The 25,000-nt window shown below is 36.4% G+C and overlaps 1 protein-coding gene across 1 annotated transcript in view; it reads right to left on the reverse strand.

Moving 5' to 3' along the window:
* LOC106874470 (rho guanine nucleotide exchange factor 7) overlaps window positions 1-25,000 on the reverse strand; it is a 146,341-nt gene that overhangs the window by 81,359 nt on the left and 39,982 nt on the right. Inside the window, exons 2-7 of the mRNA XM_089348360.1 lie at window positions 22,154-22,277; window positions 14,712-14,803; window positions 9,931-10,025; window positions 7,639-7,734; window positions 5,391-5,513; window positions 3,949-4,087 (exon numbers count right to left, since the gene is read on the reverse strand). Coding sequence (XP_089204486.1) covers window positions 3,949-4,087; window positions 5,391-5,513; window positions 7,639-7,734; window positions 9,931-10,025; window positions 14,712-14,803; window positions 22,154-22,277 — 669 coding nt within the window. The remainder of the gene's footprint in view (window positions 1-3,948; window positions 4,088-5,390; window positions 5,514-7,638; window positions 7,735-9,930; window positions 10,026-14,711; window positions 14,804-22,153; window positions 22,278-25,000) is intronic.

Here is a 25,000-nt window from a genome sequence, read left to right on the forward strand (position 1 = left end):
CATGTCTCGTATTTCTGTCTGTTTTTTTTCGTTGTTAAAAAAAAGTTTGTTTTCTATGTTTTCGTTTTTATATTTTCGTTTCTCATTGTGTTTAACGTGTTTTTCGATGTCCTGTACCCATATATGCATGTATATATACATATATATGTAGGTACGTACATATATGTATGGGTATATGCGTATATTTATATATTCTTTATATGATCGAATGCCACACAGCTACATATATGTAAATTGTCTGAAGGGGTGTACAGGTTTTATATATGAAGAAAAACAAGGTAGTCAGGATTTGGATAAAAACTATTTATACAGTGCTTCCATGCCTTTCAAGGATTCATCATGAAAGTACATATATACACGGACGCACACAAACACAGCTAACTTTAATGCATCATAGTCCGGAAATGGCTTAGCTAGCCGAAACTTCGGAGTCACTGTCAACAACGTTCTTGTTTTAGAATGATAAACTTTTACTCTCCAAAAGAATAGAGTAACCCACCAGATTAATGTAAAATTGTTTTTATTATAACTGAACAATAAAAACAAACTGTAGTATACGTGCTAAAATACACACATAAGACTGACTGCGCTTAAAAGTAAGGGGCATTACTCTTCCATACTTGAATTAATTCCCTTGACCTTTTTTCTTTTTTCACTTATGTATTTCTTCGATATTTGCTTATTATTAGTGTTTTGGCAAGTTAGCGTAAATATCAGGTGTATAAAAAATGTCAATAATTCGAATCTTATAGGTACAGACTTCATCCTCTGGACTTAACAGCTCAGCTAGTAAGTAGTAGAATCAAGAAATAGACTTAAAATTTGTGTCGATAATCTAAAATTTTTATCACCCTAAGCTATTCAATAACTGTTATGTATTTAAAGATTCGTGGATGAAGTTTGAAATTTTATGGGAGTTCTGAAGTGATAATATTCTTATCTTCTCAATCAGCATTAAATAGGTGATTCACCAAGAACTTCTTGAAGATTATCTCCTTTCCGAGAGAAAATACATCTCATACAAGTACGAAGATATGCTGGGGAACCATTTTCAAAGGTTTAATTAGATCAGATTGATTTATTTTTGTCTCGGCCTGATTTTATCAAATGATTCAATTTCGCTTTTTTTTTTTCCTTTTTCCCCCGTTAAGGGGCACAACTCAACACACTGATAAACACAAACACATACAAGCTTCCACCTAGTTTCCTTTTCGACCAAATTGCATTAATATGCTGTAATAATTAAAATCAATATTGTAAAAACATTCATTTTCAAAAATTTTATAGCGGCTCAAGTTCAGTATGTCGTGACGAGAGTCTGAATCCACAACCTAATTGTCAACTCTAATCAAGGTACATAACTCTGCTTATATTTCAAGCTGTCTCAAAAACACATTCTTTTTCTTTTTCAGAGGTAAGCAAAAAAAAAAAAAGAGTGCATTATTATAAAGAAAAGCTGAAACATTAATTTCCCAATATTCTTTGCCAAATTTCAGGAATGAGAGCGCTCGTTTATTTCCTCCGTCATTACATACTTTTTTTTTGTCTTCTTAAATATTCATCATGCTGACTACAATGGTATAGACATTCTCCACCTAAAGGAACCATTGTATTCCTAGCAATATTGCTACAATGTGGAATTCCATAACATTTAACGTCCGTCTTTCATACTAGCATGGGTTGGTCGGGTTGACAGGAGCCAGCAAGCTAGAAGACTGCATCAGGCTTCACTGTCTGTTTTGGCATGGTTTATACAGCTGGATGCCCTCCCTAACACCAACCACCCATGAAATCTATCTGCTATTGACTTCCATGTAGCATGGAAGTCAATGGTAAATAGGTTCTTGTGTTACGAATTTCCATGTTATGGTAAAATTATCAGGGACATCAATTCAGTGGGGTGGAGGGTGAGAGGAGGGGGTTATCAACAGTATTCTTTATAAATTTTATTGAAAATCTTCCTTTTTGCCAAGTTTGGTATACTGTTTTCTGTTGCCAATTGTGTATGCAAAATTTAGCCAAATTTATCATTTCAAAGAATATAATATATCAGTTTAATTTGAAAGTAGTAAAATTCCAACTGTCAAGAAACAATAGAGATTGTTTTTTTTTTAACTATAAGAACTATGCAGCCACTAGTTTATTGGATATACTTCTATGTATAATTGTATAACCAGTGGAAGAGGTAGGCCCAGGAAGACCTGGGTTGAGGTGGTGAGGCAAGACCTTCGAACATTGGGCCTCACCGAGGCGATGACTACTGACTGAGACCTTTGGAAATGTGCTGTGCGTGAAAAGACCCGGTAAGCCAAGTGAGATCGTTGCCAGTGCCCCTGGACTGGCTCTTGTGTGGGTGGCACATAAGATGTACCATCCTGAGCGTGACCGTTGCCAGTACCGCCTGACTGGCCTTGTAGGGTTTTCGAGCGAGATTGTTGCCAGCACCCCTGGACTGGCTCTTGTGCAGGTGGCACATAAAAGACACCATTTCAAGCGTGGCCGTTTTCGTGCAGGTGACACGTAAAAGCACCCACTACACTCTCTGAGTGGTTGGCGTTAGGAAGGGCATCCAGCTGTAGAAACTCTGCCAAATTAGATTGGAGCCTGGTGTAGCCATCCGGTTGCACCAGTCCTCAGTCAAATCGTCCAACCCATGCTAGCATGGAAAGCGGACGTTAAACGATGATGATGATGATGATGATGATGAAATTTTTCTCATATACAACAACCATATTATTAATCAAAAACAAAAAAGGGCTCTAACGAAGCAATATGCAATTTTTGATACCGAGATTTATAATCTCACATTTCTAAGATCAAATTCTACTCAACTAAATTTCACTTTTTTCCCCAGTAGTGTCAGTATGTATAGTAAGTATAATAATCTTCAGATTAAAATCATTGTTTGTGAAGCCATTATTTGAGAAATTTTACTCTGAAGAATATTTTATCCAGCACATAATTCATCAACCTATTGCATGGATAAAGTATTCATACACTTTTCTATATACTTCTCAAACTATAGCTACTAAAATTCTACCAGTAATAAGTTTCAACTAATCTGCTTCTCTATGTAATTGCACAACTTGTTAGAAATACAGTCAAATTTCCATCAAATCATGCCCAACTGACTTCAAAAAAGACATATTAGATAATGTAGTACTAAATACACTATATCTTGAAAAATGTGAATGGTCACACACAGCTACAATGTTTTTGTCTACTGGATAAAGGATTATGTGAAGCTAAGGAATAGCAATGAAAGAAACGATTACACATTTGATAGCAAGTAAAAATTGATAATTATGGTGATTATTCAATCTCCTTACCAACAAATGTTATGTAGCTAGCTCTCTCTTCTTCTCTCTCTCTCTCTCTCTCTCATTACTCTTATCACCCACTTACTCTCATCACCCTGGTTCTTCTCTTTTACACTTCTATCATCCTCTCACTCTCAACCCACACAGTTACATGAGAGAAAAAGGGACAAATGCATGAAGAAAATGCAGGAAAGAAGGGACTCTTTTTACTTTTTCCACAGACAAGACAACCTTCTGATGCTTGTTATCACATGGAAACAAGATAGAGAAGATTCATTAGTATTGTTGGGGACAAGACAACTTATCAAGTGATGGTGCCATGATGAAGTGTACCAGTACACTCCGTAAAGAGGTTGGTGATAAAAGTATCGAAGCATAGAAACCAAATTAAAATATGTGGAACATGCAAGTGAGATGTGATGCCTGACCCATCTAGGAGGGCAATAACTCTAACTAAAAAATGACTTGAGTTGTGACAATCCATCCAACTTTTGCCAACATGGAAAAGTGGACATAAAAGTGATAATATGTATTATCTAATAGTTAATCTAATATATATAATCTAATATTCTGTAAATCTAATGTTGACAGTTATATATGACAATAAAAGTAATAAAAAAAATGTTACCTCTATATGAGTTTCCAATTCCCTAAGCAAGCTTGGATATTTATCAAGACGTGTGAATGGTTTAGAAAGATTTGTAGTTAAGGTCATCGCACCAGGAACAGGAGCACCAAGGTATTCCATAAATTTGCTAAGTTCTTCCCTGCAGAACAGAAATAAAATGGAGTAAGGAAACCATGATGCTGAAAGAGCATTAACATTTAACTTTAAAATAAATGAAAATAAAACTTATTTTTAACTTGAAATAAATTTCTCCAGCTTCAAGCAGTCTACAAAAATAATCAGTAGAGTCTGCTCAACGAAAATATCTTTATTTGAGAATGAACATTCTGAGACAAGTTGTCTAAAAGCTACTTCACTCCAAATCAAGATAACAATTGCTTTCATCTAAAAAATGTAAATTTTATATCACATTTGATACCAAAATGTTTCTCGATTTCTAACAGTTCACTGGCTTTTTTGATGGAGAATGACAGAACAACTGAGGGAGAAAAAATACCAGTTTTGATTTTGTTGTTTTAATCATTGAAAGCACTGGTTTACCAGTTTTCTCACAAACGTTTAAATCTTTCAACAATATACTTAAATAAAAGTACACACACATACTTATGTGTGGATGGAGGTGTTAAATAGTCACTCCATTTATTTATTTTTTTCCTAAAACTGAAAATTTCTTCAGACTCCTATATTTTAATCCACAGAATTTACAACTTTACACACACTACCAAAGGGGGGAAAAAAAGAAGAAAATGAAAAAAAAAAACAGCTTTTCAAAATCTTAATTTTCTCTTCCCCCATTTTTGCTACCTTTTTAACCAAATTTTGTTTTTCTCTATTTTTAATTCAACATTTAAAATACAACAGAAATTATGTATTTTGAGATTAATATCTTTTTTCAAACTTTCAATTCTTTTAGAAATTAACCCTAATCCCTGATCCTCAGCATTTAGAAAACCTACATCTACCCAGCCTGAACCTCCCTGAAGTTTTTAAATTCATTTGCAGATACAGGGATGCTTACTGAAGCAGAAGACAACATAAAGGCAAAGACAATCTTTTACCTTTTCCATCTTCTAAGTTCAACTTGTAAGCATTGAACAGCTTAGGGCTATGACACTAGCCATTTGCCCAAAGTTTTGTGTAGTGCAGGAGTATTGAACTCAAAACCAGATGACTGCAAAGCAAACTTCTTAACAGCCATGCTTGTGGTCATGTAGATTACCATTTGCTGGATCATAATAATGTAATGCATCATGTGTTTTGTAGCAATAATAATGGGACTGTGAGTGTCATACAGTTCCTGTCAGCAATACTATATTTGAAATGTCATGTATAATTACTAACAACAAAAGATAATCATGTTGACATTCTAAAACGTAAACATGTAAATGCATATGAAGCCAAAACTAAATTAATAAGCATACAAAGTATTTCTCTCTTCTTACCATTTCGCTTGTAAAATAGCAACAGCAGACGGGTGATTAGAACAGTAAACCAAGTAAAGTTCTTTTAGAGTGGAAGCGTGTTCCATAAATACTCCGCCCATACGTCGTTGGACAGAAGGAAGCCTAAATCAGAAGATAGAAAATAGGTACATGAATCAAATGAATGATAACGACACAACAAATAATTTCCAAAATACAATTCTGGCTGATGACGAATATAAAGCGACAAGTCACAAATGCTCATTCATGCATTCAAATCATTTGCTATAATTAATTCAAAATTAAAAACAAAATGTACCTTATATACATACATACACATATATATATCATTTAATCAGGAGGGACAACAGTGCCCCTGACGCTTTACATGGTTCCCAAGACTGGTGGAAGGGAAGGAGAAAGGTAGCCTCAAACCTGAAACCTGGTATGAATGTTTACAACAAAGTGAACTCTGCTAAAGACAACTCAGGATGCTTGACAGTAGAATTAAACCAGGCAACCAATTAAATCTAGGTATATGTGATTGAAATCAAGTGTATGGGTTGGGTGCCATGATACCATTATCAGAAATACTGATTTCAAATTTTGGCATAAGGCCAGCAATTTCAGTGGAGGAGTAAGTCAATTCAATTTTAGTGACCCTGAAAGGATGAAAGGCAAAATTGACTACATAGGAATTTGAACTCAGAACATAAAGATGGGCAAAAGACTGCTAAGCATTTTGCCCAGCATGTGAACAATTCTACTGGCTCACTACCTTAATATTATCAAAAATATTAAGGCCTAAAATTTTTGGCAAAAACAAAATTTGTAGGAAATTTTAGCATTGAAAAGTTGCCTGTGGTTAATGCAAATTAACCACGCTAGAATATCAGGTAGACTTGGTTACATTCAAGAGTTAGAAGAAACTTATGATTTTTAAGTTGTAAAAACCCTGACATTGCAGTGATACTCATTAAAAATAATCATTCAAGTTAAAAGGATTAAGACCCCTTCAATCATGGACGACCATGGGATTGCACCTAGGAAGTTACCCTCTGAGGCACAAGTCTGGGCAAGATTGTTTATGGAAGACCGGCAATTGCTCATGCATACCAGCCTCCCCTCTCCATGCCATCAATATTATCCAAGGGAAAGGCAAAGGCCAATACAGCTTGGCACTAGTGACGTCGCAACTTACTTCTACAGCTGAGTGAACTGGAGCAATGCAAAATAAAGTGTCTTGCTCAAGAACACAGCACACAGTCCAGCAATCAAACTCACAAAATAATGACTGTGAGCCCAGCACTCTAACCACTGAGCCATGAGCCTTCACAAATTACACTCAAGTTACATATGATGTATATGCCTGATACAGTTAGTTATTGAAGAGAACCACAGATATGAAATGCACCAGTAATGTTCAAGAATTTAAAAATGCCAATTTTAGTTTACTAATAACTTATAGGAGCATAGCAAGGAATTTTACTGACAATTATTTCCATCCTGGATTTGCTGGTAGAATGTTAGTATGTCAGCCTATGTGCCTGTTGCAGCCCTATAAACTCTTAATTCAGGTCCCACCTTCTGTTATTGGGGGGTTAAAAAAAAAAAAAAATAGTGCTAGTCTTGGGAAAGCCTTGTGCAAGCATTCAAGTATTTCAGCTGACCATTCTCAATGCCAACAAACCAGCTGGCAGGAGAGGATGCAAGGGGACATTCAAATCATTTGCACTCAATGCACAAAAGAACACCCACCCATCCACATGCTTATACATAGGCGCAGGAGTGGGTGTGTGGTAAGTAGCTTGCTCACCAACCACATGGTTCCAGGTTCATTCCCACTGCGTGACACCTTGGGCAAGTGTCCTCTACTATAGCCTCGGGCCGACCAAAGCCTTGTGAGTGGATTTGGTAGACGGAAACTGAAAAAAGCCTGTCGTATATATGTATGTATGTATATATATATATATATGTGTATATGTTTGTGTGCCTGTGTTTGTCCCCCCCCCCCACACACAACATCCCTGTAACTTAGCGGTTCGGCAAAAGAGACCGATAGAATAAGTACTAAGCTTACAAAGAATAAGTCCTGGGGGTCGATTTGCTTGACTAAAGGTGGTGCTCCAGCATGGCCGCAGTCAAATGACTGAAACAAGTAAAAGAATAAAAGAATATCCACACACACACACACACACACACAGATGATTCCTAGTATATAACATGATCATATTAATAACAGTAAAACTGACTTAAAATTATATCTTACTTATTAACTTCTTCTAAAGAAGATAAAAATTTTTGTTGAAAAGCAAAAATCTCTTCAAGATTACCAGTGAGTTGACTAAATTCTGCCTGAGTTAATCTGAAAAGAAAAAAAAACAATTATAATAAATAAAAATAAAAAAGATAAATAAACAAACAATTAAATAATAAAAATGCTTTCCATGGCCACCATGTTTCTTGCAGCATGTTTCAAATGAAATGAGTGAATTATAAAGAACTACAAGGTTTATTAGTTTATAACCTTATAACCGGTGCTGAACATTAGAAGAAGCATCATTTGTGGTGTGCAAGAGAGACGATTGCGCTGGTATGGACATGTGGTGAGAATGGATGAGGATAGCTGTGTGAAAAAGTGCCACACCCTAACAGTTGAGGGAACCCGTGGAAGAGGTAGGCCCAGGAAGACCTGGGCTGAGGTGGTGAGGCAAGACCTTCGTACATTGGGCCTCACCAAGGCGATGACTACTGACCGAGACCTTTGGAAATGTGCTGTGTGTGAGAAGACCCGGCAAGCCAAGTAAGATCGTTGCCAGTGCCCCTGGACTGGCTCTTGTGCGGGTGGCACATGAGATGCACCATTTTGAGCGTGGCCGTTGCCAGTACCGCCTGACTGGCTCCCGTAGGATTTTCGAGTGAGATCGTTGCCAGTGCCCCTGGACTGGCTTGTGCGGGTGGCACATAAAAGACACCATTTCGAGCGTGGCCGTTTTCGTGCGGGTGACACGTAAAAGCACCCACTACACTCTCTGAGTGGTTGGCGTTAGGAAGGGCATCCAGCTGTAGAAACTCTGCCAAATCAGACTGGAGCCTGGTGTTGCCATCCGGTTTCACCAGTCCTCAGTCAAATCGTCCAACCCATGCTAGCATGGAAAGCGGACGTTAAACGATGATGATGATGATGATGATGATAAGTATATATGGAGTGTCACAAGGTAAGATAATTCTAAGACTTGCCCATGTTTACTTTTTTCATGATAGTCTCATGCTGTACATGAGGAATCAATATGTAGCAACTTATTGTCACTCAAATCAAACTATCATCTTGGAAAAAAGAAAGATACATTGAGTAATGTAGTTCTAGAGATACTCATAAAATGACAGGGACAACTGTGGCTCAACCGCCTTCCGTCTGTTCAATCAGAGACGATCTGAGTCAAAAACAATAACTGCCAAGAATCAACTACTGAACGTAGAATGGTTATTCTACAATTAATTAAGCAAAAGATTAGGTTTTGTTCCAAGAAAATATTACTGAAGAGTTCAGTGAAACTTAACCAGGAAAGTATACACATCAGTGTACTTATTCAGAAACATACCAATGCATATTGCATGCACATAAAATAAATTAAAACTTATAACTTTCTCAGATAGTCAAATAAGAAGAATTCTTGGAAAAATAATTTTCAAAGGTTTCTGTTCAAATTAATACATAATGTTTAGCATTTCAAGGAAATGGTTTTCATTTAAAAAGCTTTGTAAATTCAATTATTTTAAATATGCAAATAAAATATATGAATGATGTTATGAATTAAAAAGATCTCATTGCAAATGAAAATTCAAGGTAATAATTGTTTTAGTATATTAATCTTTAAGATAAAGAGAATATAGTAATGAAAAGCTAAATGATAACAGTTAAATGAATGAAACAAACAAAAGGTATAACAAACAAACCTCCATATAAACAAGGTAATTGTTTCAAACACACTAGTCATAATACTTATGGGTTTATTACTTTATTACTAAAATAAATCACAGCTAATCTTCATAATTAAAGTGAATCTTATCAACATCAAACAAAATGGACTACAATACATTTTTTACAGATTTTAAAGGAAAACTCAAATGAACAATCTCTCAAAGAAAGTGTGTGTGTGTGTGTGTGTGTGTGTGTGTGTGTGTGTGTGTGTGTGTGTGTGCACGTGTGCGTGCGTGTGCGTGTGCGTGTGTAAGATGGCAGTGTCTTTTCGCTTAACTTTTTTGTTTCATCTTTATTGCTAAATCCATTGTTTTAAGCTAAAATATGCTCAATGCTTCTGTAAATGTGCAAATAATAGTTCCTGTGATATAGAAATCACCCCTATTTTAAAGCACCTGCTGATATGAAGAAAAGAGAATAGGCTTTAAAAAAAATGCATTCGCCACATGGAATTTTTCAGTGATACAATATGAGACTCTACTTCTGTTTTTTTTAATAGAATAAATTTAAAAAAAAAAAAAAAAAATCGAAATTCATTCCGTATGTAACACTCTTGGGAGAAATTCATCATCAACTTACACATTATTGTTTCGTAATGGTCGAATATATTTCTGAAGTAATGTTCGCATCTCCCCAACATGTTTCTCTTCTGTTTCAACTACATTTTCAAGTACCTGTAAACACAAGTAATAATCAATTTTATCTGAAATTTCAATAAAATTTTACCTGATATTTTCAATAAAAGCCATCAATTTACAATTCTGTACAAATATTTTTATTTCATATAAAAAAAAAAGGGAATGGGAATCTAAACCAATCTTGATAATTGATATTATTTTGACTATAATAAAAGAGTTTTAGAATAATGAATTAATTGTAAACTGAATTATGGATATAGCAACCATTTTCTGAATGGGTAAAATATACTCAAAAGCAATTACCGTACTTCCTATAAATTATTACTTACTCAACTGATAGAAGAATAAACCATTTAGGAAAAAAGAATAAACCACTTAAGATATACTGGTTCATAATTATGTGATTCCAGGTTCATCGCTACTGCACAGCATTACAGGCAAGAGTCTTTTATCAGAGTATTGGATTGGTCCAAGTCTCAGGAAAAAATTGATAGATAAAAACTGTGCAGAAACCTAGTGCATGTAAGTGTGCACACACGTTTGCATGTGCACATGCACATGCGTATTTATTTACTGATTTCAACCATTCAATCATGGCAATAATTGGAGCACTGTTTCTACGTATATAACCAATCATATTGACCAGTATTTAACCTAACACTTTCTTCACTAAATAACAAAATACCAAGGTTTATTATTTTGAAGAGATATAACAGTGATATACACATAGAATATGTGCACACACACACACACACACACACACACACACACACACACACACAATCTTCTACCAGTTTCTGTTTACCAGATTTCCCTCAAGCTTTTATCCAACTGAGGCTTTTCAGGTACAGACCTAGGAGGGCACAAGGTCAGAAGGGAATACAATTCCAGGAGAAAAGGGTGTAGTAACATTATTTTGAAGGATACAATTTTCTTGAGGGGAGCATGTGCCCTCAAGCTCCCCCTTGGGTCCACCCTGCTACTGTAGAAAACATTGATTTAAAATACTGCACAGTGGCATCAAATTTGGAACAGAATATTTACAAAATGACTCTCTGCCACCAGTAAATCATCATCATCATCATCATCGTTTAACGTCCGCTTTCCATGCTAGCATGGGTTGGACGATTTGACTGAGGACTGGTGAAACCGGATGGCAACACCAGGCTCCAGTCTGATTTGGCAGAGTTTCTACAGCTGGATGCCCTTCCTAACGCCAACCACTCAGAGAGTGTAGTGGGTGCTTTTACGTGTCACCCGCACGAAAACGGCCACGCTCGAAATGGTGTCTTTTATGTGCCACCCGCACAAGCCAGTCCAGGGGCACTGGCAACGATCTCGCTCGAAAATCCTACAGGAGCCAGTCAGGCGGTACTGGCAACGGCCACGCTCAAAATGGTGCATCTCATGTGCCACCCGCACAAGAACCAGTCCAGGGGCACTGGCAACGATCTTACTTGGCTTGCCGGGTCTTCTCACGCACAGCCCATTTCCAAAGGTCTCGGTCCGTAGTCATCGCCTCGGTGAGGCCCAATGTACGAAGGTCTTGCCTCACCACCTCAGCCCAGGTCTTCCTGGGCCTACCTCTTCCACGGGTTCCCTCAACTGTTAGGGTGTGGCACTTTTTCACGCAGCTATCCTCCTCCATTCTCACCACATGTCCATACCAGCGCAATCGTCTCTCTTGCACGCCACAACTGATGCTTCTAATGTTCAGCTTTTCTCTCAAGATACTTACACTCTGACGGGTATTCACATTGACATTACACATCCAACGGAGCATACTGGCTTCATTCCTTGCGAGCTTACGTATGTCCTCAGCAGTTACAGCCCATGTTTCACTGCCATGTAGCATGGTTGTTCGTACGCATGCGTCATACAGTCTGCCTTTTACTCTGAGTGAGAGTCCCTTTGTCGCCAGCAGGGGTAAGAGCTCTCTAAACTTTGCCCAGGCTATTCTTATTCTAGCAGCTACACTTTCAGCGCACCCACCCCCACTACTAACTTGGTCGCCCAGATAGCGGAAGCTATCGACTACCTCTAGTTTTTCACCCTGGAATGAGATAGAAGTTGTTTCCTGTTTGTTTGCAGTCTTTATTGCACCTGAACATCTGCCACAAACAAAAACTAACTTGCTAGTTAACCTGCCTTTGATGTTGCTGCACCTCTTATGTGTCCATAGCTTGCACCGGGTACATCTTATAGAGTTACTACCTACTCCTTTTCTACATACTGAGCAGGGCCATCTACCTGAAGGGGTTTATTGACTAAAAATGTACAGAACAGTGAAAAGACTGGTGAACTACGGTATTCAAGCAAGAATACCTTGTATTTACTTCACCCAACTTGTAAAAACAGTCCTTTTTGATTCCTATCATTAAAATTGTAATAAACCAGTGACTACCTCACTGGAAGCCTATAACCAATGATACTTTTATTCACAAAATGTACGATATAAAATAAACAAACAAATACATTAGTTAATGGAAGCATTTGTATGCATTTTGTTATTATTATTTAATACCATAATTCTTGAAAAGAAGCACTGGTCATCGGTTTCCAACTGATTAATCAGATTCAGCATTTTTGATGGCAAAAGAGATAACTGTCTAACTTGATGCAGGGGACAGCATTTATAAATTTTTTTTTTTTGTGTGTGTGTTTTGTTTTTTTAATATCTTTTTCAGTTTTCTTGCCAATGTTTATATTGTACATTGAGGCATAAGTGAAAGATATACATGTATGCAGGCCCACACACACACTTTCCATCTACCAATTTCCACTCACATGATATTGGCCAAACTGAGGCTATAGCAGAAGACATTTACGCAAAGTGCCATACAGTAGAATCAAATCTGAAGCTAAGCAGTTACGAAGAAACTCCTTTATCACACTGTAATACCTATATTTCATACATGACGTACAAGTAAGTTGATTAGCAACATGCTATAAATGTAAGAGATCAGGAATACAAGTTTATGAATTTACATCAGAAGTTTATGCAGAGCGAACTTTTTAAATCTAATCACTATCTATAGTTAAGGGAGTCCTTCAAATTCAATGCATAGAAAACCTTTTTATTATTATTATTATTATTATTATTATTATTACTATTATGCTATTAATTTATTCATCATCATCATCATCGTCGTTTAACGTCCACTTTCCATGCTGGCATGGGTTGGACGATTTGACTGAGGACTGGTGAAGCCAGATGGCTACACCAGGCTCCAATCTGATTTGGCAGAGTTTCTACAGCTGGATGCCCTTCCTAACGCCAACCACTCAGAGAGTGTAGTGGGTGCTTTTACGTACCACTGGCACGAAGGCCAGTCAGGCGGTAATAGGAAAACAAAAACTATTTCTGAAACAACCATGGATTACACCACTGCACACATTGTTTCTCTTCATCACTTCAGTGATGAGGAAGAAGAACAGGAACATAGAAAGAACTTGTAGTTACATAGCACTAAACACTATCAAGTGTAACCTGGTAAAATACAGTTACATAGATCAGAGGACAAAAGACATGCCTTCAAGAGGTATAATTATAATAACCTTAGAAAATGACCAAAGTAATCTGAAAGTAAAAAGTAGCTGATATCACTCTTCATTAACCTAATTGAAGAATATCATTAAATGTGTAACTGTTATTAAAAGCAAGGACAGAAAAATCCTTTCGGATCATTTCAGCCAAATGAGCTACATATGACCAGTCATCAACATTAACATGTTATTGTAGTTCAATAGTCTATTTACAGTGGAGGTAAACTTTCAGCAAGCTAGACCATTGGCTCTGTCCCACCTTCCAGATGGACTCATTTGGGTTTACTTATATCCTTGGAAAAGACATATGTCAAAACTTTCCATATCCTTAATACTAGAATTATAGGTATCAGAGAAACCTACTTCATAAGGCCAACTTGCACTTATTACACTAGATGAAGATATCACTATCATCATCATTTAACGTCCGTTTTCCAAGCTGGCATGGGTTGGATGTTTTGACTGGGGACTGGCAAGCAAGGAGGCCACACCAAGCTCCAACCTGATCGGGCAGTGTTTCTACAGCTAGATGTCCTTCCTAACGCCAACCACTCCGAGAGTGTAAGTGGGTGCTTTTTATGTACCACCGGCATGGGGGCCAGTCAGGTGGCACTGGTATCGGCCACGTTCAGATGGTGCTTTTTACATGCTACCGGCACAGGAGCCAGTCAGGGCAGGGAGGCTGGCATCGGCCACATTCAGATGACGCGTTTTTATGTGCCTCCGGCATGGGGAGCCAGACAGGCATCACTGGCAATGACCCATGCATGCATGGTGCTTATTGCATGCCACCAGCATGGGAGCCAGTCAGGTGGCACTGGCATCAGCCACAACTACATATACATATTGAGAGAGAGAGAGAGAGAGAGAGAGAGAGAGAGAGAGAGAGAGAGAGAGAGAGAGAGAGAGAGAGAGAGAGAGTACAAAATGAAATACTATCGGCTTATCAGAAATGACATAACATAAAACAGAAAAACAACATTTTGAGTAGTTGATACTTGTGATATTCTCTGGGGAAAGTTCTTCCAGCTTCAACAAAAGTAGGATGAGATCGATATAAAAAAAAAAGAGATAAATCAAATAAGATCAATAAAAATTATGATTCTGGAATTCAATATTTGATTGTACAAGTGATAGCCCACGATGTTTAGGAATAAGCCAGAAGGAACTACTTACAACATTATGATAAAAATTTGTATTTTCTCGGTTGTTTTCTAATGTACTTTTGACATCAGGTGGAGTAAGTTTTGGTGGACTAGACACGGGATCTGAAACAGAAAAAATTGTAGCTTGAATATTTTTCATCTAATGTGTGTGTGTGTGTGTGTGTGTGTGTGTATATATATAGATATAAACTTTATTTCTAGAAATTGTTATAAGGAATAATGTTTACAAAATTAAAGCCTAATTGCACAAATAAATAAAATCAATTTATTTCTACATCAAGAGTAAATTTAAAATTTTTAACTAGGAGCAAGGTCAATTTCTTTAAGGTAGAAGAATAGTAAATTGAGTTAATTCAATAAAATATATTTGTCTCAACCATGAAAGGCTGGACATCATGTCAAGCCTTGTAGCTTGCCCTTTTTAAACAGATTCAACAACTGAAATACTAAAATGAATGTAGAGTAATTTACTCTGCAATTTTCAAGAACTCCAGTGCTTTATGGCTTTGTAATGAAATAATTTATTTCCAATTAATTATGTTAGTTAAATGAACATTAGATAAACTATAAAAGAGGAAAATTCTCTTACGGCTTCTTCCCATGGTGGATCTTTTTAATACCAAGGCAATAATACATGTATGGATAAAGCTTCTTAATAAACTAAAGAGTTGACTATTTCATCAGAATTTGACATAATTCTACATTTTAGTAGTTAAAATTAGCTCGTTCTTATAATAAAAGATCAGAAAATGAACATCTCATTTTCAATATCACTAAAATATAAACGATTGATCTGAGTGAACTTTTGTTAAATACTTAGAAATCAATCTAGCAAAAAATAATAATGCATTTAAAAACACAATACTGTGAGTTGATATATTGCCATGAAATTAACTTAAAATAAATAAATTAAAGAAAAATTATAAAATCAAAAAGAGAAGAAGAAAGTAACTAATGTATAGGTATGATTATACTTTCTTTCAGAATTCAATAAATTATCTATAGATAATTAAAGTAATTAATAATGCAGAAATGATTCAGAAAATATTACAAATCCATCATCTTCAAGAAGGATATTAAATTTCAAAGCTATACATGTGATGAGTAAAAGAAAATAAACATTAGCTGAACAGTGAAGACATAAAAATAAATTACTTCTGTGGAAACGTAAACCAAAGGTAAGCAATATTTAATGAACATTTATGATTTTAAAACTTTCCTATATAGAAAATAAAAATCGATCCAATTGATAAATATTATCTGAACATTTAAAAAGATTATCATTAAACCAATAAGATATACACTGATTAATAGCAGGAGGGATAATACAACAAATTTATATCTAGGCAAATTGGAAAACCAATTTCAAATCCACAAATTTCACCTATGAGAACCATTCACATATATTTACATCAGTACAAAACTGTAAAAGGAACAAATTAACAATAATTATAAGCTATGAAATAAGTGAGAAAGTATGTTCATCAATACCAAATCAGAGATTAAAAATTTTTTCAGAATTACCTATACCACAACAAAAATAATACATACAGTACGAAACATTTGTAAATAACAAAAATTAAATCCAGCAGAATGTTATCATCAGTGCAACAAAATGACTACTATGCCCATTCTTTTACCCTTGAGAAACAGAGAATCATATGAACTAAAGTGGTAATAGAGAAAACAATGAATAGAATTAAAAAATGTTACATAGTTGAAACACAATTGAAATCATGTGCTCTAACTTACAGCTTTCTATTAGCTATAAACAATGTAGCATTGGTGACTGGGTAATGGCTATACAATAGTAAAAACACTGCTCAGAGAGAATAATGACTGTCACAAACCACTACACAGGAGAATATGTGAGATGTAAATATAATCACAGAAAAGCAAATAAATACCTAAATCACATTATTTCAAAAATATTTCTCAAACAATTTGGACAGACATCAATCTCTGGAACATTTAGTAACATTAGAACTCTCCTATTTGCAAATGCTTTAAATATTTTTTCCCTATAAACCTTTATATATATATATATATATATATACACATAGGCACAGACATGGCCGTGTGGTAAGAAGCTTGCTTCCCAACCACATGGTTCCGGGTTCAGTCCCATTGCACAGCACCTCATTGACATATGGTGGAGGTGTCTTGAGGAGGAAAGTGGGCAAGGGCTCCAGATATGCATATATATATATAAACACAGTGCTTTTAGACTTTTGTTTTACTAATTGGGACAGAACTTATTTTATCTGTATATTTATGTGTGTATGTGCATATGTGTGTGTGTGTGTGTGTGTGTGTGTGTGTGTGCATATGCATGTGTGTATATTTACATACATGTATGTTTATATATGTGCATGTATGTATATATAATGTGTATGTGTACATGTACATGTCAGTATGTGTGCATATATGCTTATGTATACATATGTATATATTACATACATATATATGTGTGTGTGTGTATAATATATATATATATACATACATGCACATATATAAACATACATGTATGTAAATATACACACACATGTATATGCACACACACACACGTGCACACACATATGCGCACACATAAATATACAGATAAAATAAGTTCTGTCCCAATCAGTAAAACAAAAGTCTAAAAGCACTGTGCCCATATATATGCATATCTGGAGCCCTTGCCCACTTTCTTCCTCAACACACCTCCACCATATGTCAACTTTCAAAAAGCTTTTCCTTGATATCACTAATCTTTCTCACTGGCCAGAACCATGACACTTGATATCCACCTTTCAGCCTTTTTATTTTGATCTCATCCTGAGACACTAAATTATATCTCCGTCTCCACCACCACACATCTCTCACTCTCCCCCATGCTCTATGCCTTCACATGGACTGCAACCTATGCAATCACACAGCATTCCTTTCTCACATTTTGATCATTCCTTTGCCTTCTGCATCAATATTACTCTAGTACAGTTCTTCACCCAACATGCATAATTGGACACCCTCCTCCCTATCCCTTTATCCACCAGCCACTACATCCATCCCCTCAACACCTGTTCTTCATTCATTATATTCACACCAACAGCACTCATCCCCCCCTCTCTCACTCTCCCATACACTAACATCTATCCACCCACATTCCTGGTTCCTCTGACCCCATTCATCTAATACCTTGAGGATCCACCCACACACTTCATCACCACTATCTTTATCGCTTCCCAGCTCCATGTGATAACATAGCCAATATTCTAAAATGAGTAATCATGCAGCTTCTCTAAAGCAAAAAGCTGTTCAACTCAAGCCCCTACCCCCATACGTTAACCCCTTCATCTCTGAGCACAGAGCTACTTCACTCGAGGATCCTAGTTTTGTAAGCTGCAGCGTGACCTCACTAGTGATGACAGCAAAGGAAAGAGCACCCACTACACACTGGGAAGGGGTTCAGGTTAGGAAGGACATCCAGCCAAAAGAAAGAAACCATGGTGATACTTGAACAAGATGCAGTCCAGCTGCTCATTAGATCCTATGAAACATATATGCACATATATATATATATATATATATATATATATATATATATATACTCGGAAATGGATGTGTCGCGTTCAATTAAATAATAAATAATATATATATATACATGCATATATGGGTACAGGACATCACCAACAGTGCAAATAACACATAATACATAAAACAAACGAGTTAAATATGTAAACAACAAGAAATAAATGGAAAACAGGACAAGTAAACGCAGAGAAAGGACCCTTTATCAGTTGTCGGCTGTCTATAATGCTCAAAATGAAGAGTAGATAGACAGCCAACAACTAATGAAGGGTCCTTTCTTTGTGTTTACTTGTCCTATTTTAAATTTTTCTCGCTTACGTATTTCATGTTATCTGCACCGTTGGTGATGTCCTGTACCCATATATGCATGTATGTGTGTGTGTTTATATATATACATATAATGTGGTAATGCTTCAACAAGTACTAGAAAAGCACTTGATAAGCTAAAAGAATGAAGATACTCTTATAATGAAAAACCACAAATCTTGTAAAGACAGCTACCTAGGGTTTCCTAGTCAAAATAACTTATTCAACCATCCTTTATTTCCTTGTGTTCCTATATTAATAGGTCCAAAAAATGTTAAGGGTGTTCTCTTAGAAAACTGTATCTCTTAAAAAAAAAACTTGAGAACCTTCAATGAATACATAAATTTGGGGAACATTTTTCTTGTTAGTTCGCATTTCAAGAAATACATCTTGTCAGTATTTAAAAGTAGGGCACCAGACACTTATCAAACCATTAACAACTTGTTTATGTTTGCTTGACATTGAATTATTGTAACATTAGTTATCTCCTTTGTGTTTTTCTTCTTGTCTTCTTCTTTACAAGCGTCTCTTGTTTAAAAGTTATCTGCTCAAAAGACAACATACAGTCTTGTTTTCAAGCTTGATAAAGGGCAGAATAAATTATTTTGACCAGGAAACTATGAGTAGCTGTATTAACACTGATAAATTTGAAAGTGTCTCTAAAAAAATTCACGGTAATTTTTGGCCATGCGACACCAAAAACCAACATGGGGAAAAGCACTTACTAATTTATCGGCTTGTGAGTTCAAACACTTCACTCTAAAGAAATCTATTCTATGTGCGTCACAAATAGTCCCGTATGAAAAAAAATTCCCGTATGAAGGGATTACGGTTTAACCATCCAACTTAGAGGCATCAAATATAAAATATACAGAAATAAGGGCAGGGAATCGTCAATTAGTAATAGAATTAATAATTAACAATTTTGGAGTGAAGTGTTTGAACTCACTAGCCGATAAATTCGTAAGTGTCTTTCCCCATGTTGGTTTTTGGTGTCGCATGGCCAAAAATTACCGTGAATTTTTTTAGAGACACTTTCAAATTTATCAGAATATTGGGCTGAAGAGTCGGAATAGAGTAGCTTCATACTCTTAACCGTGAAACGTTGTATCCAATTAACTAAAGGCAGGTTTGTTTTTGCTTTTCTCTTCTGTTTTTTGTTCTGTGTGTGCCATAAATATCGCCATCCGTTAGAGAAAAAATTGTAGTTTGGAATCGGTAGTTCTTTGACTGCTATTTCTAAATTTTCAGTACGTTAGAGAAGCAACTCAAGCTAATCCCTATATATATATATATATATATATATATATATATATATATGTATGTATGTATATGTAGATGAGATGCAGTTCAGATTTGTGCCAAGCAGGAGCATGACTGATGCTATATATTCCAGGTTAGGCAACTGCAGGAGAAATATCTAGTCTGTACCTGGCTTTTGTCAACATGGAGAAAGCCTTTGACAGAGTTCCCTGTTCTCTTATCTAATGGTCAATGTGGAAGCTAAGGATAGATGAGTGATTGGTGAGAGTAATACAAGCCATGTACAGGGATGCTGTCAGTAAGGTAAAGGTTAGCAACAAATATAGCAATGAATTTAGGGTAGACGTAAGGGTTCACCAAGGATCAGTCCCCACTTGTTCAACATAGTCCTCTCCAGACAATAACAGAGGAATTTAAGACGGGCTGCCCCAGGTGCTCCTCTATGCTGATGACCTTGTTTTTATAGCCAAATCACTACCAGAACTAAGGAAGAAATTTTAGATGTGGAAGCAAGCTGTAGAATCAAAGGGCCTTAGAGTTAACCTAGCAAAAACCAAAGTCTTAGTAAGTAGGAAGGCGGACAAATCACAAATCTCTTCAGACAGATGGCCTTGCTCAATCTGTAGAAAAGTCATAGGTAGAAACTCCATAAGATGTACCCGGTGTAAGCTATGGACACATAAGAAGTGCAACAATATCAAAGGAAGGTTAACTAGGAAGATAGTTTTGGTGTGTGGCAGATGCACAAGTGCAATAAACACCCAAGATGTACAGAAAACAGATTCCATCACATGCCAGGAGTAATTGATAGCTTCCGTTACCTAGCTGAGCTGACCAAGTCAGTAGCAGGAGTGGATGCTCTGAGAGTGTAGCTGCTAGGATAAGAATAGCCTGGCCAAAGTTCAGAGAGCTCTTACCTCTGCTGGTGACAAAGGGTCTCTCTCTCAGAGTGAAAGGTAGACTGTATGATGCATGTGTGCGAACAGCCATGCTACACAGCAGTGAAACAAGGGCTGTGAGTGCTGAGGACATGCGTAGACTTGAAAAAAATGAAGCTAGTATGCTCTGCTGGATGTGTAATGTCAGTGTGCATACACAACAGAGTGCAAGTGCCTTGAGAGAAAATTTGGACATAAAAATCATCAGATGTGGTGTGCAAGAGAGACGACTGTGCTGGTATGGTCATGTGCTATGTATGGATGAGGAGAGCTGTGTGAAGAAGTGTCAAACCCTAACAGTGGAGGGAACCTGTGGAAAAGGTAGACCCAGGAAAACATGGGAGGCGGTGATGAAGCACGACCTTCAAACGTTGGGCCTCACAGAGGCAATGACAAGCAACTGAGACTTTTGGAGATATGCTATGCTTGAGAAAACTCAGAAAGCTAAATGAGATCATAGTCAAGGCCAACGCCAGTGTCGCATAACTGGCCCATTTAAAAGTACCCTTCAATCATTGGGCAATATGCCATCCTTGTGAAGACCTGTTGAACCGAGTGAAATCGTAGTCATGGTTGATGCCAGTGCCACACCCATGCTGGTGGTACATAAAAAGTACCATTTGATCATGGCCGATGCCAGTGCTGCCTGACTAGCACCCATGTCAGAGGCATGTAAAAACCACCATTCAAGGGTGGCTGATACTAGTGTGGCCTGACTGGCACATAAAAACCACTATTCGAGCATGAATGATGCCAGTGCCTTCTTATTTCTTTATTGCCCACAAGGGGCTACACATAGAGAAGACAAACAAGGACAGACAAACAGATTACGTCGATTATACCAACTCCAGTGCATAACTGGTACTTATTTAATCGACCCCGAAAGGATGAAAGGCAAAGTCGACCTCGGCAGAATTTGAACTTAGAATGTAGCGGCAGACGAAATACCGCTAAACATTTTGCCCGGCATGCTAACGATTCTGCCAGCTCACTGCCAGTGCCTTCTAACTGGCACCCATGCTGGTGGCACATAAAAAACACCATTTGAGCATGGTCAATGCCAGTGCTGCCTGACTGGTTCCCATGCTGGTGGCACATATAAGCACCCACTACACTCTCAGAGTGGTTGGCATTTGGAAGGGCATCCAGCTGTAGAAACCTTGCCAAATCAGAATGGAGCCTGGTGCAGCCTCCCAGCTTGCCAGTTCTCAGTCAAACCATCCAATCCATGCCATGATGATGATGATGAAAAGAAAGAAGTGAAGTAAGTAGAAAGTTAGATGAAAACTAAGTTTAAAAATATTAAAATTGCATGTGAAGATATAAATAGTTGAAAAAAATCAGTGAAAATGAGGAATAAAAGTCAATTATTTACCAGGTTTATACTCTTTCACATAGTTACTTGGGAACCAGCCAGTTTTACCATTTAGAGTACCTTCCCACCATCCACCATCTACTACCTGGGTTACCGTGATAAGATCACCTTTCTGGAAGACCAACTGCAAAAAGAAAATATAAGACATAAGATATACAACACATTTAAAAAAAAAAAAAGAGATGTACACGAAGTAACATATACTGAGGACTTCCATGTAGGGGACACAAGGTATTTGTTTTGAGTTTTATTGTTTATATATTTTCATTTTTTTTTTTTGTATCTTTATCATAAGAACAATTCGTTAATCCTTCATATATGTCAATCTACTCAATGCTGCTTTTGATCTCTTCATATCACCCATCCTAGAACCAAATATATTAAAGTGTTCAAATTAAATTAAAATCTCAGTTTTAATTTAACTTTGCTTATCTATATAAACTGCCAGAAATTTCTCATTAGTTATTTGGCTGCACCTTGGCATCTACAGGTCACAAAATAAGGAAGACTGTAGGATACTTGGGTGAGGGGACAAAGGATTTAGAACTGTCTAGTGAATTCACATCCTAGTAGAAAGCCAACTGCATCTCAACCAGCTTCAAACTTGTACTCACTTTCGTACAACTCTTTCTACTAGTTTCATAAACTGAAATATCTATAATTACCCCCACTTTTTCTCTCTCTCTCTCTCTCTCTCTCTCCTCATGTTCTCCAAATATAATATAGTTTCCTTGCTCTTGTAATAGGCTGATAACATTAATGCTACACAAGTCACTGGGGATGACAATTTCCTGCAAAAACCAAAAGACCTGTAACTTCCTGTTTTCGTAATTTCTATTGCCTTACTAACCAAAATTGTAACTTTTGTTGTTTCCATAAGATATAGGTTTTCACTACCTCGTTCATATTTCTTCAAACCTTCTCATCCTGACATTACTGTAATGCTCTTTTCACTATCACAGCTAAGAAGTGCATCAATATTGTTTTAAATAATACTTCTTCCACCAATGACAACATGATTCAACTAAACTCTCTTGCAATCTGGAATTCTTCAATTCTCTCATTCCTACATGCAATATGAGCAAACTTTAAATCTTTGGATATACATGCTTTTCTGCTATTTGTTTGTTTTTTCCAGGTTACAATGGCAGATCTAAACAGTCTAGTTTGATCTTGGTCCCATGTCATAATTAAGGCCTTGGGTCTGTCAGAACATCACTTCCATTACCATAAGCTTACAATAAAATACAAACATACAAGTTGAAAATTAATTCCCAAAATCAACCAAATATGATAACAGAAGTAATCTGTTAAAAAAAAGTTTGCTTTAGCCAAGTAGTTTTATGATAATGATCTTCAGAAACAGTAATAAACTGGTTAGATTCATACAGGTCTATCAGTAAAGCCATTTTCATAGAATACTGTCTAAAATAGTACCAATTTCACTTAACAGACTAAATGGCTAGTGTCAAGAATGACAAATGCCCATAAAAAAAAATTAGACATATAAGCTTAAAGAAAAAAACTTGTTTGATGAATATAGTGTAAATGCCAGATATTTCAATGCACACTATCATGGAAACACAACTGGAAAATAAAACAACAAAATACATTGTAGATATTAAATTAAGCTGACTTATTATTTCTCCAAAACAGGGATTAATAAGTGACTGATAATTAGTTTAGTAAAGGTCATTTATGAAGTACTAAACCGTTATGGGAAATAGGGAAAGCAGACATAGCTTCTCAGTGTTATAAATGTTATACACTACAAAGTGACTGGATTTGATAGCACTCCCGCAATCACATTGAATTCATCAAGTGGCCACTTACTCCACCAAATATATTTTGCAATCTTTCTTATCTTTCATGTAAATATATGTCCAAAAAGTAACTACAAAACTTTGCAGCAATTTTTGTATCTTGTTTCCTGCCAGTCTATGAGTTATAGTCCCTACCTGCATCTTCTATCACTATTACAAATGAACTCAACAAATCTGAATTTGCCAGCTCAATGTGACTTGCCTTTCATCTTTTGTCTTCGTGGTCCAACTCCCAGACCTCATATCAATCATTCAGTATCAATGTCCTTGTCCAAAAGGGAATAACACAAATATGAGCAAGAATTTTAATGCATTACTTCTAAAATCAAAAATCTTGTGGCTTAGCTACATATTTGAATTACACGGCATATTACCATGGACTCATCTTTGGTCCAGAAGGAATTAAACTACATCTTTAATGATAAGCACCTTTTATAACACTGGCATATACACAGAAGCACAATACAAATAAACTTCATTAAATGAAGAGAAGTAACATCAAACTTATTAATAACTAGCAGAAATGCCCGGCGTTGCCCGGGTTAAAGAGAATAATGAAATCTAAAAACGCCGTCTAGACTACGCATCATCTTTATATATAGAGATGTATATACACACACGCACTCAAACACATGTATATATATGTATATCAATATAAATATATGAAAGTCAATGAAGTTTCGTAAAAGGTGATCATGTACATACTTTCTTGCTGTTGTGATTATAACACCTCATTGTAAACTATGTTCCTTGTTTTCCCTTGTGGAGCATATACAAATAGGTTTTTTGTTGCTGCCCACTCTTGAGCAGCCAAAATACAGTTGTCCATGTGAGAAGCAGGGCTCTTCCAAGAGAAGACCAGCTACAGACAGTGTTTGACCCTGATATTTGTTTATGGACATGGCAAAAGTCACACGAAGGGGGAATTGTAGTCTTCTGAATGTAAAAGGAATGTCTGCTCCTGATGGAGTAAGAGGAATTCTTGGAATAAAGACGTCATCCCCTTTTGCACATCCAGAAAGAA

Source organism: Octopus bimaculoides, chromosome 3 (genome assembly GCF_046866305.1).
Source record: "Octopus bimaculoides isolate indiv1 chromosome 3, ASM4686630v1, whole genome shotgun sequence".
Lineage (NCBI taxonomy): Eukaryota > Metazoa > Mollusca > Cephalopoda > Octopoda > Octopodidae > Octopus > Octopus bimaculoides.